The sequence below is a fragment of the Vipera ursinii genome (genome assembly GCF_947247035.1).
Source record: "Vipera ursinii genome assembly, chromosome: 1".
NCBI lineage: Eukaryota > Metazoa > Chordata > Lepidosauria > Squamata > Viperidae > Vipera > Vipera ursinii.
The window spans coordinates 1,194,616-1,212,069 of record NC_139512.1 but is presented as its reverse complement, the minus strand read 5'-3'; the positions used below and the strand labels follow the sequence as shown (position 1 = coordinate 1,212,069).

The 17,454-nt window shown below is 43.4% G+C and overlaps 1 protein-coding gene across 1 annotated transcript; it reads left to right on the top strand.

Annotated features, from left to right (window-relative positions):
* The first annotated feature begins 511 nt into the window (after nucleotides 1–511).
* Nucleotides 512–16,627, top strand: LOC310642463 (excitatory amino acid transporter 1-like). The gene is made up of 9 exons (XM_083366191.1): nucleotides 512–744; nucleotides 7,847–7,984; nucleotides 8,501–8,705; nucleotides 9,072–9,114; nucleotides 9,461–9,858; nucleotides 11,570–11,803; nucleotides 13,829–14,023; nucleotides 14,727–14,861; nucleotides 15,997–16,627. The coding sequence occupies exons 1-9, from the start codon at nucleotides 513–515 to the stop codon at nucleotides 16,193–16,195; spliced, it is 1,779 nt and encodes a 592-aa protein (XP_083222317.1). The 5' UTR covers nucleotide 512; the 3' UTR covers nucleotides 16,196–16,627.
* Nucleotides 16,628–17,454: the final 827 nt, after the last annotated feature.

Here is a 17,454-nt window from a genome sequence, read left to right as displayed (position 1 = left end):
AATACCTGAAGGAGTGTCATCCAGAAGAAGACCAAGACCTGTTCTTTATTGTTTTGTAGGGCACAAGAATAATGCTCTGAAACTGCAGAAGAGCAGATTCTGGTTGAAACTTGGGAAAATCTTTCTTGTAGTTTGCCAAGGTGGTTAGGACCCCTTCCTTCCTTGCATGTGTTTGAGCAGGGGCTGGATGACATTTCCTGAGGATGCTTTAGTCTGGGGTTCTGCATTGAGCAGGAGCTAGTACTTGATGGCCTGACCAACCCCTTCCTACTTTCTGATTCCTTATTTTATTCATATCTCTGTGTGCGTGCATATGCATGCGCATAGGTGTACAGGTGGAATTTTTTTAACTCGTTGACAGTTTCTTGCCATGACTGAATGGGACTTCCAAGAGTGTGGATAGTTAAATCAGTACGCAAGGACTGAAGCTGCTAGGTAGGGAAAGAGCCATATTTCCCAGCATCTTAAATCCTCTTTCTGCTTTTCCCTGTACAGCTTCTTGGGGCTTCTGAATGCTGAGTCCCATTATGGGCGAGCATCAGACCCACATCAACAGCCTCTTCCTGAATGAGGAGACGTCTAAGCAGCTTGGATCGGGGAGCCGGGTGCATCGCTTCCGCCGTGTCCTGGAGAAGCGCGCAGCACATGCCAGGAAGCAAATGTACAATATCACCCGAGAGAGCGTCAAGGGCTTCTTCCAGAGAAATGCTTTTGTTCTACTCACCATCTTGGCTGTCCTGCTGGGTATGGAGAGAAAGGGCCTTTTAAGAGATCGAGGCATGGGAGGGCATGGAGGGATCTTGCAGCCATTGAACTGTGCACCTCTGTGCCTGTCTAGAGGTCCAGGTGAAATTGTAATCCCACCATTCATTAAGAAATATGAACTTCCTGTTTTCAGTATGTTTTCAGTGATTTTTTTTGGGTTTGTGAACCATTTTGAACATTGTTTTAGAAAAACCAGTTAAAAAGCAGTACAGTAAATACAGTAAAGCTAAGCTGGATATTGCAAAGTTAAACTGCCTTGTTTTGAACTGGTGCATTTCCTAAGTTTAACAAAATGAGAAAGAATAGTAACTGCTTAAAAGAGAGGGTTTTGGAGTCAGTTAGGAACAGAAAGGTTTTTTTTAATTGCCAGCTGGATCCTCTCCTGTGGGAGACGGTGTCAGGACCCACCCCAAACCATGTCTTAGGAAGACAAAATTCTTGGAGTCAAATTATTCCAAAAAGAATCTTTACTATGACATGCTTGGTTGTAGGAATACGAGACAGGACTTAATATTATTCCACGAACTAAACCCTTATAAAGAGTTCCCGGTTTAACCCCCCTTAGCCCCACTTGGTCAGTCCCCCATCCTTTATCTCGTATCATCTCTCTCCTGGGAAAAAGGAACTTAGGACCTTTCATGTTTATTGCTCTCTTCCGTGACACAAGCCAGATGCTAGCCCCCCCTTTTGTTTCCCCAGTTCAAAAGGCTTCTCCTTTCCTTTGAAATGCCTAATACCGGTTCAATACACATCCATTCTCTTCTCTTCGGGAGATGGCAGAATCCATGGAATAATGTTTGAAACATTCCATTTATGAATATGATATAAATGGATTCTGACAGACGGTCTTTTCTGACTTTCGTTTCTTCTCCCTCTCAGTTTTGCTTTCAGGTCCCTTCACAACCCTCTTATCTACTCAATCTAGTTCAGTGTTTCTCAACTTTAGTAACTTTAAGCTGCATGGACTTCAACTCCCAGAATTCTTCAGCCAGCATGCTGGCTGAGAAGTTCTGGGAATTGAAGTCCACAGAGTTTAAAGTTGCCAAGATTGAGAAGACCTGATTTAGTTATTTCTCTTGATAGCGGCAAAACATTTGGAGGTAATCTGAAGGCACTTGTCCCTCATGGAAAAAACCCCTTTGTTATTTTCCATAAACATTCTTCAGAGTTCTTTTTCATAAGAGAAAAGGTTGCTTGTGGTATAGAAACCTGAACAGGAGTTTTGGGTAGAGTTTCTTTATCAATAATGGCAAAGCAGAGGGGACATTTCTCGAGATAATGATGGGGTTCTATAGAGAGTAGCTGTCAGAATCCATTTATATCATATTCATAAATGGAATGTTTCAAACATTGTTCCATGGATTCTGCCATCTCCCGAAGAGAAGAGAATAGATGTGTATTGAACCGGCAATAGGCATTTCAAAGGAAAGGAGAAGCCTTTTGAACTGGGGAAACAAAAGGGGGGGCTAACATCTGGCTTTTGTCAGCAATAAAACATGAAGGGTCCTAAGTTCCTTTTTCCCATGAGATGGATGATACGAGAGAAAGGATGGGGGACTGACCAAATGGGGTTAAGGGGGGTTAAACCAGGAACTCTTTATAAGGGTTTACTTCCTGGAATAATATAAGTCCTGTCTCGTTTCCTACAACCAAGCATGTCATAGTAAAGATTCTTTTTGGAAATAGATTTGACTCCAAGAATTTTGTCTTCCTAAGACGTGGTTTGGGGTGGGTCCTGACAGTAGCTTGGAGACTCAAGTGTCCCATGACTTTACATTCATTACATTACATTATGACCTGGAGGTAGATTATGCTCAACGGTAAGTATATTTTGTGCATGATCTGGGACACCTTTATTTTTTCTTGTTATTTGACATACTGAGTTTTTGGGATTCTTTGCTGGTCTGGGAACGGAAATCAAAAGATCTACCATCTCTTGCTTTCAAAAAGTGCTTGTTGTGTTAATGAATGTTCATTGAAAGATAAGCCCTTCTGTGGTGGTGTTTCTACCCTTTTTATAATCTATTGTCCCTGCCTTTGCTGGGTTGGCATCTTCACTGCTTGGCATCTGACAGCTTATGTGAGTGATTGTCTCCTGTAATTGGGATGTTAATGAGAATTCGTTAAGAGGTAAGCACTCCATTAGAGTTGTTGTCAGTGTTATCATAACAGCTAGACAGATCTTTTCCTTGTAGACTTGGTGGTTCACTGGGCTGGCATCTGACAGTTTAGATAAGTGATTATCTCCAAGATTGGTTGGTAGCTTGGGTTTGTTTCCAGCTTGTATTGAGTTGTAGCCAGTTGTATTGCAGCTGGGGCACTAGGAGAAGCAGAACTGGGAATTAACCCTTAGGCTGTACAACTTCCTTTTTGCCTGTGCAAATTAGGATCTGTCATAGGCTTGACGTGTACCAACACAATCCTGTGGAGGTTTGGAAGTTGATTAACAGCACACAGTTGGGGAAAAGCCATCTGTTTTCCAAAAACAAAAAAGAAAGAACCTCAGGAGATTAAGTAAATTAAATAGTCATGAGTCAGTTCAGTTTGACGTGGATGGAATGTTGATTGAAACCAGGCCAAAAATTCTGTTCTTTCAGGTTTCTAATTTAAAAGAAAAGAAAGGAAAGCTCTTAAAGCAAAAGCAGCTGGAAGTGAACAGATTAAAATTCTTCCTTCCTTCCTTCCTGCCTTCCTGCCCTCCTGCCTTCCTGCCTTCCTTCCTTCCTCATATTAATGATATAAAGTGTTACAGTTATACTTAATAGTTTTTTTCACCCTTATTAAATGCAGTTTATTGTACACAGTAATAATAATAATAATAATAATAATAATAATAATAATAATAATAATAATAATAATAAGTTGGAAGGGACCTTGGAGGTCATCTAGTCCAACCCCCTGCTCAGGCAGGAAACCTTATACCATTTCAGGCAAATGGCTGTCCAGTCTCTTCTTAAAAACCTCCAGTGTTGGAGCATTCACCACCTCTGGAGGCAGGTTGTTCCACTGGTTAGTTGTTCTAACTGTCAGGAAGTTTCTCCTTAGTTCTAGGTTGATTCTCTCCTTGACTAGTTTTCATCCATTGCTTCTTGTCCTGCTTTCAGGTGCTTTGGAGAATAGTAGTATTGTAGAGAGAGAGGATGTGGAATTAGTTTGAAATAGTAAAATGTGGACAAGAATGTACTTTAGGCATCCCAAATCTCATGTGTTCCAGATATACTGGGAATTTGCAGTTCCATTTTAATTGGAAGTGAGAGCCATTTCCCCAAAAGGTTGGACAAACCCAGTTTCCAGACATGTTTTGGATTGCTTACAAACAAGATTGCTGGAATCTCAAAGTTCACGGGCCTGGGTCATATATTAATATAGTATGTTTGGCTTCTGCAATTGTTGTTGTTGTTAGCTGCGAAGTCGTGTCCGACCCATCGCGACCCTATGGACAACATTCCTCCAGGCCTTCCTGTCCTCTACCATCTTCTGGAGTCCATTTAAGCTCACGCCTACTGCTTCAGTGATTCCATCCAGCCACCTCATTCTCTGTCGTCCCCTTCTTCTATTGCCCTCGATCTTCCCCAGCATTAGGCTCTTCTCCAGGGAGTCCTTCCTTCTCATTAGGTGGCCAAAGTACTTGAGTTTTAGCTTCAGGATCTGGCCTTCTAAAGAGCAGTCAGGATTGATCTCCTCTAGGACTGACCGGTTTGATTGCCTTGCAGTCCAAGGGACTCGCAGGAGTCTTCTCCAGCACCACAGTTCAAAGGCCTCAATTCTTTGGCGCTCAGCCTTTCTTATGGTCCAACTTTCACTACCATACATTGCAACTGGAAAGACCATAGCTTTGACTATACGCACTTTTGTTGACAGGGTGATGTCTCTGCTTTTTAGTGTGCTGTCTAGATTTGCCATGGCTTTCCTCCCCAGGAGCAAGCGTCTTTTAATTTCTTGGCTACAGTCCCCATCTGCAGTGATCTTGGAGCCCAGGAAAATAAAATCTGTCACTACCTCCATTTCTTCCCCATCTATTTGCCAGGAATTGAGAGGGCCAGATGCCATGATCTTGGTTTTCTTAATGTTAAGTTTCAACCCAAGTTTTGCACTCTCCTTCTTCACCTGCAACAAGAGGCTCTTTAGTTCTTCTTCACTTTCTGCCATTAGAGTGGTATCATCTGCGTATCTTAGGTTGTTGATATTTCTTCCGGCAATCTTAATTCCAACTTTTGATTCATCTAGCCCTGCCTTTCTCATGATGTGCTCTGCATATAAGTTAAATAGGCAGGGCGACAGTATACAGCCTTGCCGGACTCCTTTCCCAATTTTGAACCAATCAGTGGTTCCGTGTCCAGTTCTCACTGTTGCTTCTTGACCCGCATATAGGTTTCTCAAGAGACCAATAAGATGGTCTGGTACTCCCATCTCTTTAAGAACTTGCCACAGTTTGTTATGATCCACACAATCAAAGGCTTTAGCATAGTCAATGAAGCAGAAGTAGATGTTTTTCTGGAACTCCCTAGCTTTCTCCATGATCCAGCGTATGTTGGCAATTTGATCTCTAGTTCCTCTGCCTCTTCGAAATCCTGCCTGCACTTCTGGTAGTTCTCGATCCACATACTGCTGAAGTCTAGCTTGTAGGATTTTAAGCATGACTTTACTAGCATGAGAAATGAGTGCAATGGTGCGATAGTTTGAACATTCTTTGGCACTGCCTTTCTTAGGAATTGGAATGTAAACTGATCTTTTCCAATCCTGTGGCCACTGTTGAGTTTTCCAAATTTCTGCAATAAATTGTGCAAATCCAACCACTCTGATTTATTTGGCATTCATGGTTAAACAAATTAGTGAATCCAGGGACATGCTGTATGCTGCTTTTATTCAGATTTTTTGACACAAAGTCTTAAGAAGTATAGGGGAGGTGGGAAACTGGAACTTTTCATAATAGAAACACTTTTTCTACACATTTGGGGAGTCCATAAAAGAAATCATAATAAGACTGAGTAATATTTAATATTTGTTGAAGCCAATTCCTACAATTAAAGGTGATAAACATGGAAATAACCATCTTCAGATCCATTTATTTACTGATGGGGTGATAAGAAGCATTTCCTGTTCTGATTTCCATTTGACTGGCTGGGAATTCTGGGAGTTGAAGTCCAGACATCTTACAAGTTGCCAAGAGTGAGAAACACTGATCTAGAATAGGGAGAGGACACGAGGCTGGCTCCAGGCGGTTATATCTGCTTCCTTGAGTGAGGGTTATTTCCCCACCGTCTTGAAGGAGGGGAAGCCTGCCTTGGACCCAGCTGTATTGAACAACTTTCGTCCAGTCTCCAACCTTCGCTTTCTTGCGAAGGTTGTCGAGAGTGTGGTGGCGCATCAGCTCCCTCTGGTCCTGGATGAAGCGGATTATTTGGACCCCTACCAATCGGGTTTCAGGCCCGGGTACAGCACGGAGACGGCATTGGTCGCTCTGGTGAATGATCTCTGGAGGGCTCGGGACAGGGGATATTCCTCTGTCCTAGTCCTATTAGACCTCTCAGCGGCTTTCGATACCATCGACCATGGTATCTTGCTGCGGCGTCTCAGGGGATTGGGAGTGGGAGGCACAGTTCTTCAGTGGTTCTCCTCCTATCTCCTGGGACGCTCACACTCGGTGTTGGCAGGGGGGCAGAGATCGGCCCCTAGGTCTCTCGTTTGTGGAGTTCCTCAGGGGTCGGTTCTCTCGCCTCTCCTGTTCAACATCTATATGAAACCGCTGGGTGAGATCATTCGTGGTTTTGGAGTTGGGTATCATCAATATGCCGATGATACCCAACTTTTCTTTTCGACCCCAAACCACCCCAGTGATGCCCTCGCTGTGATGTCCCGTTGCCTGGAGGCGGTTCGGGTCTGGATGGGGAGGAACAGACTTCAACTCAACCCTGACAAGACTGAGTGGCTGTACATTCCGGCATCCCGGGACATTCAAAATGTTCCATCTCTTTCTATGGGGGGTGAGCTCTTACCCCCCGTGGATAGGGCTCGCAACTTGGGAGTCCTCCTAGATTCACGGCTTACCCTGGAAGATCATATAGTGGCCGTGACTAGGGGGGCTTTCGCCCAGGTTCGCCTGGTGCGCCAGTTGCGGCCCTATCTGGACTGGGATGCCCTGTGTACGGTCACTCATGCGCTCGTGACCTCTCGCCTTGACTACTGTAATGCTCTCTACATGGGGCTTCCCTTGAAGACCACTCGGAGGCTCCAACTGGTGCAGAATGCGGCCGCGAGAGTTGTCTTGGGAGTTTCCCGGTACTCCCATGTTACACCTTTGCTCCGCGAGCTGCATTGGCTACCAGTTGTCTTCCGGGTGAGGTTCAAGGTCTTGGTCATGATCTTTAAGTCCTTACATGGCATGGGTCCGGGTTACCTCAGGGACCACCTGCTGCTGGCGTCAACTCCCCTCCGCCCTGTGCATTCCCACAGAGAGGGCCTCCTCAGGGTGCCTCCGGTCAGGGAATGCCGACTGGTGGCCCCCAGGGGGAGGGCCTTCTCTGTGGGCGCTCCGGCATTATGGAACCAACTGCCGGTGGAGCTCCGGATGACATCAGACCTCTGAACCTTCCGTCGCGGCCTGAAGACCCACTTATTTGAATTAGCTGGTCTGGCCTGATGGGGGATTATGGGTTTTTAAATTGTTGTTTTTAGTATTGTATTATTGTTTTTTAACTGGGCACTGGTTTAATCTCCTTTTAACTTTTGTATCGTTATTTATATATGCCCTGTGAACCGCCCTGAGTCCCTAGGGAGAAGGGCGGTATACAAATCAAATAAAACCTAAACCTAAACCTAGAATGACAGTAAATGCAATCAATGCTAGACACATGATAGCAGTGAAAAAACAGCCTTGCTTGGGAAGGCGTCCTCTGATGAGGCCATCACAGGTTGGGTCTCCAGGTCTGGTGAGCCAGGCTGAGCCCACAGACTTGAACACCTGGAGAAAAGATGGGATATCAGTGCAGGTAAATAAACTGAAAACTGATATAAGAAGAGCCCTGTTCTTTGTCAGTAGTAGAATTGTAACATTTTTCCTTTTCGGCCTCATGTTTTACAGGGATTACTCTGGCCCTCGCCCTGCGGCCGTATCGGATGACCTATCGCCAAATCAAATACTTCTCATTTCCCGGAGAGCTGTTGATGCGAATGCTGCAGATGTTGGTTCTTCCATTAATCGTCTCTAGCCTTATCACAGGTGAATGAGCAGGATACCTGAGACTCATTGTCATAAGGTCAGATCAGCAAAGTGCTGTCCAGCTTCTGACAGTCTACAGCAGGCTTAGAAACCACCAATACAGTTGTTTGATTTGGGGGGAGAAACCACAGGAATGAATGATTCCCAGAACACCTAGAAAGACAGGACTCATTGACTGTTGAACTACTGTTCAGATCCTTCTCTTTCAAGAAGAGCTAGATAAATCCTCTCTTTCTCCAGTGGTTGTAGTTTTATCTTTTTGGGATTAGGAATTGTCAGTTTTTTCCCTTTGGGTATGTTCAGGGTATAAACCTAGCTAAGATACCTTCTCTGGTTTCCATCTTTCCACTGAGCAGATCATGTCAGGACTTCGTAAGTATAAAAATGCAACCCTTGGTAGGATCAAGAAGTCAATCTGATGAAGCATCCAATTTCCAAAGCAATTCTGGAGATGGCTGAGAATAAGGTCTCCCATGATCTTCCATTGCTGAATTATGACTTTTCCTCCCTTTTCAGGCATGGCATCTTTGGACAGCAGTGCCTCTGGCAAGATGGGACTGCGTGCCGTCATTTACTATATGATGACAACCATCATTGCCGTCTTCATTGGAATCTGTATGGTCCTCATCATACATCCAGGAAAAGGGAGCAAGAAAGGCCTCCAAGGGGAGGGCAAAATTGATCAGATCCATGCAACTGATGCTTTCATGGACCTCATCCGGTGAGCAATTTTAAGCCAGGGCAGAATCTTCTCATGCTGGGCTGCTTATGGAAAGTATAAAATGGTTGGAAGGAGAAGCTGTCGTTCATTTGTTAACTTTGAAGTGCAATGGAAGTGGCAAGGTGACCCTGAAAGTAATTTTCTAGTGCTGCCTTAGCAATGTCCTCCAGCAGGAAATGAGCTGTGCTTTCTTTTGCTAGTTTTGTCCAACTGAGTTCTGTGGTCCCTGTTAGTGAATTCCTGTCAGTCAGCAGAGGTTTGTCACCTTCAGTTCTGGGCTGTTTGCATGGTGTTTAGCTACAACCCTTAAAATCTTCAAACTGATGCTGAAGGGAGATTAACGTCCTTGTGCTTTTTCTCTTGTAGGAATATGTTTCCACCCAATCTTGTAGAAGCCTGCTTTAAACAGGTAAGAAGAGTTGATGGTCCTAATTCAACTTCCAAACCTGGGAGTTTGCTTATTGGTGACCAGTTATAGCAAACACTACAACAATATTAATAACCAACGTTTTGGCATACATATATGTCTCCCATATAAATAATGTATACTAAAACTCCCACCCAAGATTAGTCAATGGTGAAAATGGGGAAATTGTGGCTCAAGCATTCCCTCTGTTCAGTTCAGATGATTTGCTAAGTGACCTGTGTACCACTTGAGACCTTTTCTCGTCTGCAGAGTTTGTGAGAGTTGCTCATTTGGATGTTGTTTCTCTCGTAAGAGCCCGAGCTGATCCTTCCTTCTGCTTCCCTTCCAGTATAAGACTCAGTACAGTGTCCGAGTTATCAACAGAACGGTTGTGAGCAACACTTCTCCTGCGACCATGTTGCCACAGCACCCAAATCGGGATACCAACAGCAGCGGTTTCAACTACAGTGCCACCATTGCCAGTTTGCCTCTCCTGCCACTTGAAAATGCTTTGGGAGTCTGGAATAATGTCACTAACGCTCTAGGGAGCCTCCCGGAAGTGCTGAATTTTGAGGAGATCATCCCCGGCCCGGGCTCAGTCAACGGGGTGAATGCCCTGGGCCTCGTTGTCTTCTCCATCTGCTTTGGCCTAGTGATTGGCAACATGAAGCAAAAGGGACACGCCCTGCGGGAATTTTTTGACTGCCTCAATGAAGCCATCTTGCGGATGGTGGCAGTTATCATATGGTGAGGACAGGGTCCCTCCTAAGCTGAGCAGGGGGCAGGCTGTGATATCTTTGAAAAGCCGTCTTAACTCTGTGCTAATTCTGGAAAGCTGTGGTTAAACCTAGGCAAGAATAGGACCGGCTTTAAAAAGTTGCTACATTGATTGTAGTTTTAATCCTACCTACCACTAACCAAGGGATGCAGTGGCTCAGTGGGTTAGGACGCTGAGCTTGTCGATCAGAAGGTCGGCAGTTTGGCGGGTCGAATCCCGAGTGCCGCGTAACAGAGTGAGCGCCTGTTACTTGTCCCAGCTTCTGCCAACCTAGCAGTTCGAAAGCACGTAAAAATGCAAGTAGAAAAATAGGGACCACTACGGTGGGAAGGTAACAGCGTTCCGTGCGCCTTTGGCGTCTAGTCATGCCAGCCTCATGACCACGGAAATGTCCTCGGACAAGCGCTGGCTCTTCGGCTTTGAAACGGAGATGAGCACCGGCCCCTAGAGTTGGAAACGACTAGCATGCATGTGCGGGGGAACCTTTACCTTTACCACTAACCAGGTTTTTCTAGGCAGATGCTAAAGTTTTTAGATTTTTTTTACTTGGGACATAAGGCTTGCCTAATTGTTGGACAGGTTGATCAAAAGCTATTAGCTCTAGGTAAGTGGAGTTTCCAGTCGTCTCTGTCTCTGAATAGCATTTGTTGAGATCAGGGAGAAGGATATTAGATGATGTGTTGGTCACTGGGGAAACAAAACACTGGCCCAGATAAGTTTTGATGCAGCAGATGACTTCATAGAATTAGCAATATGCAGTTGGTAAATAAAGCTGGAAGACTACAGACTACAATTTGCTGAAGGAGAAATGAAGGAGCGCTATTACCTTGATGCCTTACTTAGGAGCTTCCCATTAGACTAGATGACCCCCAGTTTGATGCATAGGAACAATTGAATTCTTCATAAATAATGAAGGACCTTCCCCAGCCTCGTGTCTTCCAGATGTCTTGGGATTACAACTCACAGCATTTCTAACCAGTAGGGTAGTTTGTTAGTTTATTTATTACATGTATATGCTGCCCACCTCACTGTTGAAGCAACTTTGGGTGGCTTACAAAATGCTCACAAGTACAAAAACAATGAAAATTAATGAGGTTTAAATAAAACTAAAAATCAAAGGGATGGGTGGCACTGGGATGGGATCTCTCTACCCCATAGTTTAGTTGAGCAAGCCTTGTGGGAATTGTAAAATCAATACATCTGAAGGGCACCAGACTGGGAAACCTGGGTAATAATGACTAATCTTTTTTTCTTAAAGTATGCTAATTATTATAAATTTATCTGTTTTACCAGAATTGCTTGATGACCAGTAAGGTTGCGTGACAACTTTGTAATTAAGCAAATCTGAAATTTTAACTGGCAGGAATTTCAATTTCAGCATCGAAATTGCCTTAACTAAATCAGCATTTGCTGATCACCCAGGAGATTACAATTGGTTCCGACTGGCAGTGGACCTTGGAAGCTTGATTTATACTTGTTTGCAAACATTTTCAAAAAAAACCACCAAGTCCAGTTGCCTTTGGGGAAAAGCGTCTCTGGGAGAACTTGGAGACCCTTCAGCATGAACAGCTAGTAAACCGTCAACAATCTTTTCTGAAAGCACAAAGCGTTGCCTGTTTTCCAGGTCAGCTCAGAGCTGAGTTTGGGAGTTGATAACTATTTTGATATGTTTCATAACAGGTACGCCCCTATCGGGATCCTCTTTCTGATTGCTGGTAAGATTTTGGAGATGGAGGACCTGGCAGTGATGGGCGGCCAATTAGGCCTGTACACACTTACAGTTATTGTGGGTCTCCTGATCCATGGCCTCTGTGTCCTTCCACTCATCTACTTCATCGTCACCCGCAAAAACCCCTGGATCTTCATGGCTGGCCTCCTGCAAGCCCTCGTTACAGCCTTAGGAACGTCTTCCAGGTGATGGTCTCTTGCAAAGGAATGGGACAGGCAGGCAAGCCATCTGGGTACCGGTCCCAGGACTCTATGTGTGTGTGTTTGTGTGTTGTTTCCAAGCCTTTTTTGGAACTCACTGTTGGAAAATATACCTCCCAGCCAAGCCAACAGTTGGGGATCTTAAGTCACAAATAGTGTGTGTGTGTTGTGTGTCAGATTAGTTGCCAGGCCCTTTTGTTGTTCACAGTTGGAAGAAGCAGCTCTTAACAAGATGGGGAGAAGCAGGAGTTAAGGATATTGGCTTGGAAGTATAGAGAGAAAAATGCTTTTCTTTCCTTTGGAAGCAACTGGTAAGCCTTAATTTGCTCCAGCAATCTCAATTAATTAATGGAATTAATTGTTAATGTTGGTTTATTTATTAATTGGGTTTATGTCTGTGACCTTAGCTTATTGTTGCTATTATTTAAATTTGTATGCTGCCCAATCTCCAATGACTGAATAATTCACAAGTAAAAATATTTTAATACCTGGGAAAAATACAACAATAAAAATAGAAGAATAACAGGCATAAGAATGACAAAAACAGATAGGAATGAAAGAAAGAGATCCACACAATTCAAAGTTATTGTTGCTTTGTTAAATTGTTTTTGATCTTGTATGCTCCACAGAGTCATTTGAGAGACAGACAGGCATATAAATGGAAATAATGAATAAATGAATGTAATTTTCTTCAAACTGCTTAGCATCTCTGCTCAAATTTCATCCCAGGCAAATTGCATTCCTGCTTATATGAGAGAATATAGAGGTGAATTAGCTCCTAAAAGACCATAAAATATTCTTCATTCAAGTTAAGAACTTTTATGAGTTTTGGGTTTTCTTAAAATGGCTTCTGCATCAAAGAAAAAATTACATACTAGTTATCATTGATTAAAACATACACCCCCACATAGAGACATATTATCAAAATCTGGTAATTAACATTGTCATAAAAGATTAAAAATGTAACATTAAATAGTAGAACATGGCATTAAAAGTAGAAAAATAGCAAGGATAAAATCTGTCATCTATCAAAAACTTTTAGAGATTTACATGGTTCTGATCTAGACTCAAATGGTCAGTCTAGGACAGGGGTAGGCAACCTTGGCTGACTCAGGAATTCTGGGAGTTGAAGCCCACTAGTCATAAAAGACCCAAGGTTGCCTACCCTTGGTCTAGGACAGTGTTTCCTCAATTTTGGAAACGAGGCTGTGTGGACTTCAACTTCCAGAATTCCCCAGCCACCAGGAAGTCTGCACAGCTTAAAGTTGCCAGGATCAAGAAAAATTGGCCTAAGGGCCTTCCTTTGTTGCAAAATCGAAGTTTCCATTCTTCTATGAATCAGCAAAAAATATATGGATGTGAAATTTGCTTCCTATCTTGCCCCTCCTTGCAGTCACTGACAGTTTCTGAAGTCCCTCCAAGGAAATGGATGATCATGTAAAACATTTTAAATATCTTAAAGCCATTCTTGGACAATGTTGGAAGAAGGGGGAAAGACTAGTTGAAGCCCAGTTCTGCTCGGGCTAGGAATGAATTTGAAGGCAGTGTTCATGGGGATGAGGCTGAAAAAAGAAGCTGCCACAATGTTTGTGCCATAGTTAGCTGCGAGAAGGCCCTACTGAGCACCAACTGAGTGTTGGGTGTCAACATAAAAAAGGCCAGATTGTGGGTCCTTGGTATTCTTTGAGTTTGGTTGTTTTCTTTCATTACCCAACTAGGTAACATCATCAGTGCTAGAAGGGGAGCATAGTTTTCAAGAAAACAACCAGGCTTAGAGAGCAACAAAGGCTGCACACTTCAACTCTGAGCAACAAATGTTCTCTTCTATCAGGTCCAGTTTGCATTCATTTGAGCAGAGTCTCTCAAAGAGATCACAAAAAGCAGGCAAATCCATGTTGGAGCAGGTGCTCAGATACCAAACCAAAGGCTGTCAAAGCTTTGTGTTTGAATTAGGCTGAGAGGAGCCATCTTTTGGCCTTGTTCGCAAGTTATGAGATGTTTTGGTTCCAGCTCAGCCACACTTCCTGTCACATTCCGTTGCCTGGAAGAAAACAACAGGGTGGATAAACGAGTTACCAGGTTTGTTCTGCCAGTGGGAGCAACTATCAACATGGATGGCACTGCACTTTATGAAGCTCTGGCAGCCATCTTCATTGCACAGATCAACAACTACGAGCTGGACTTTGGTCAGATCATTACTATTAGGTGAGTACACACACACATAGGTGTGCTAATTTGTTTTGCCAAAAGCACAGCAGTCCCCAATTTTTCCAGCTCCCTGGACTAGCAGCAATGGCGGTGAGGGGAGGGGATGGTTTCACATGTACAACCTAGTACCGCACATGGGCAAATGAAGCTTCACGCATTCACCCGTCACTTGTGTGGCCTGGTTCCCAAGGGGCCGTGGCCCAGTGGCGGGGATTGAGGGCCTCTGGTTTAGCACATATTTGCCTCATGAGATTTTGGATATGTGGATAGTATCCTTCTTTTACTTCCTTACGTCTGTTATCTTAAAATACAATTTTTAAAGCTTGCTGCATTTTACCTCTTTAGTCAAAAGAACTTTTTGATCTGTAGCCCCATCCTTGAGCTAGACCAGCAAGGCAAAGCTTAATAATTCTGCAGACTTATTTCCCAGCTTGCAAATTGCAGATTTTAATGCAGGCTTCTCCAAACTGATGCCCTATAGGTGTTCTAGATTATAATTTCCACAGTCCTTTGGCCTGTGAAAGTCATAATCTAGAACCATCCTTTGGCCTGTGAAAGTCATAATCTAGAACCATCTGGTGGACACCAATTTGGAGAAGAGGATGAACAAAAGCTGTGAGGCCAGCTTTTGAGGAGTCCCATAGCAAGGCACTACCTTACTTAGTCTCCTCCAATCTAACCCATGCCCTCTTCACCACAGCATTACTGCCACCGCAGCCAGTATCGGAGCTGCTGGCATTCCACAGGCGGGCCTAGTGACCATGGTGATCGTGTTGACGTCTGTCGGATTGCCAACAGAGGACATCACTTTGATTATGGCTGTGGACTGGTTCCTGTAAGTCCCTGCAGGGGAGAAATGTTTGGGGCTAAGGGTGATGTTTGTGTTTAAGTCCACTTTAAATAGATATGGCCCACAAATAGACCTCTTTTCTTCCTCCCCATCTCCATGTCATGGTAACGGAGATGGCAGAATTTCTCCTGCCCAATTATCATTGAAAAATGAGAGCACCCACATTTAGTGATGGAACAGCCTGCTCTGCCTGTAGCAATCACTGTATCCAGTCTCCAGCATCATCAGATCGGGCAGTGAGAAACCCCGGGGATCTGCTAACACTCTGTACTGATGATAGTGAGTACAGGTAGTCCCCATTTAGCAATTGCGACTGGCACCTTGGTAGTTTAGCGAAGCAGTCACTAAGTGAAACCGCAACTCTACTTCAGCAGTCTTTAGACAGTCACTAAAAGAGAACTACCTGTAGCATTTTTGTGTGCTTGGGGTAAAAAAGTAAGACAGATGTAAAGAAGACCAGGGTGGCTATTAATTCAAAGGGCAATCAAGTAGATAGAAAGTAAAGATGGAGTCACAATTCTACATTAAGTGTGGTAGTTTATTTATTTATTTATTTATTTATTTATTTATTTATTTATTTATTTATTTATTTATTGAATTTCTATACCGCCCTTCTCCCGAAGGACTCAGGGCGGTATACAGGGCAATAAAAGCATTACATACAAAAGTTAAAATAAAATTAAATTAATTAAGCCCTAACAATAAATAATTAAAAAAATACTCCAACCCCTTAAACCAGGCCGGCCTGTTCAAATAAATAGGTTTTCAGATCACGGCGGAAAGACCAGGTCTTTCAGAAACCCAAACCAGGGGTGTCAAACTCACAACATATCATGACTTTTTTCCCATTGCCGGAGCTGGGGTGGGTGTGGTTTTGGCATGATGCATCTGGCCCACAGGGAGGCAGTTTGACACCCTTGCCTTAAATAGAAGACCATTATAGGAAACAAGAGGGCAGGCTAGTTCCGTCTCTTGCTCTAACTTAGCAGAGTTGTCCTTATAATTGCAAACAATATCCATGTGAGACTGAAGATATACTTCTATTGGCATTGAAAATGGCAGCCCTCTTCCAGGCAATTTTTGACTTGATAATTCCTCCTCCTCCTCCTTCTGCTTTCAGAGACCGTCTCAGAACCACCATCAATGTGCTGGGGGATTCACTGGGTGCTGGTGTTGTAGCGCACTTGTCTCGCCATGAGCTGGAGATGCAGGATGCTGAGCTCAGCAATTCGGTCCTTGAAGAGAATGAAAAACCGTATCATCTAATATACCAGGAGAACGACACACACAAGCACCTCCACAGTGAGACACCAATGTGACTTGGAGGAGTGGAGTGTTGTCGGGATAGGATCTGTAAAATCTCACAACTGTGAAGCATTAGAGAAGCAAGAGCCAACCACAGTCCTCCCACAAGCTTTCAGCTCCTTCGTTTTCCCTGTTCATGTCACCAGAAAAAAAGGATTATTTTTTTTTTATAATGGTGATTGTGCTCCTAGAATCAGGATTTGACAATAGACCGACTTTGCCTCTCCCGCCTCTTAACCACAGCTGGTAGTATCCTCCATCAAGTCAATTCCACGTTTCCTTGCCAAGAAGATAAACTTTGAACATACTGTGCTGCGTCATAAAGACCAACTAATTTAAATCTTGTGCTACAATTGTATTGATTGTGCTCATTTTTGAATTTTTTTTAGCACTTGAAAAAAATGCAGCCATATAATATATATCATTAAAGCGGAGAATTATGTACAGCTTATGTTTTTTAAAAATGTTATGTGCAACTTGTTGCTGCTTCATTACAATTGATGTAACCCTTGTTTAGCAACTCTGCACTTTTGATGGTGATGAAAAAGTAACTTTGTGATCAGTCCTCACATTTATGACCTTTGTAGGGGGTCCTTTTGTAAAGCTGAAGTAAAGATTGCAAGCACAAAGGAAAACTGAAGTAAAGATCATAAGTACAGCTGCAGTTTCCCTTAGCAAGTACAGTATTTTGCTTAACGAGTTGCCAGTCCCAATTGTGGTCACTAAATGAGGACTATTTGAACTATAGTATAATGGTAATGCTTGTTTGCTTTTGTTTCCTTATTGGTTAATTGTTCAGTATAACAGTGGCTTTGTTTATCAACCCAAGATGCATATAGCTCAGCATCTTGGTTTTTTACACTGGTAACTATTTTCAGAGACAAATAAGCAAGTCAGCCTCTCTTCTGTAGCTGCTCATAGCATCAGGGCACATAGACTTGAATTGTGACTCTTGGCTTTTGATAGATTTCTGCTTTCCCAGTTGTCTCATATGCTTTGAAAGTCACTGAAGATAGAGTCCTGTTGCCTCTTAGGTAAACCTTGGGACCTGGATGACTCTGACTGATCTCCAGGGTGGCATAAGGACCAGTGCAGTCACTCCAGAGCCACCACCCTCACGCCTTTTTATATATCGATATAAAAATCTCTATAATGTGTCAAAAAGGACTGTGGAATGCATCACGGTATGCCATCAATATACAATTTACTGCCAACGGTTATTTGCAAAGCAGAGCTAAGAAACATTTCACTCACTTTGGCAACTTAGCTGGGA

Coding starts and splice junctions, on each gene's coding strand:
- LOC310642463 (XM_083366191.1), top strand. CDS start 513: ATGCTGAGTCCCATTATGGGCGAGCATCAGACCCACATCAACAGCCTC. Junction 745..7,846: donor CATCTTGGCTGTCCTGCTGG/GTATGGAGAGAA, acceptor CATGTTTTACAG/GGATTACTCTGGCCCTCGCC. Junction 8,706..9,071: donor GCTTTCATGGACCTCATCCG/GTGAGCAATTTT, acceptor TTTCTCTTGTAG/GAATATGTTTCCACCCAATC.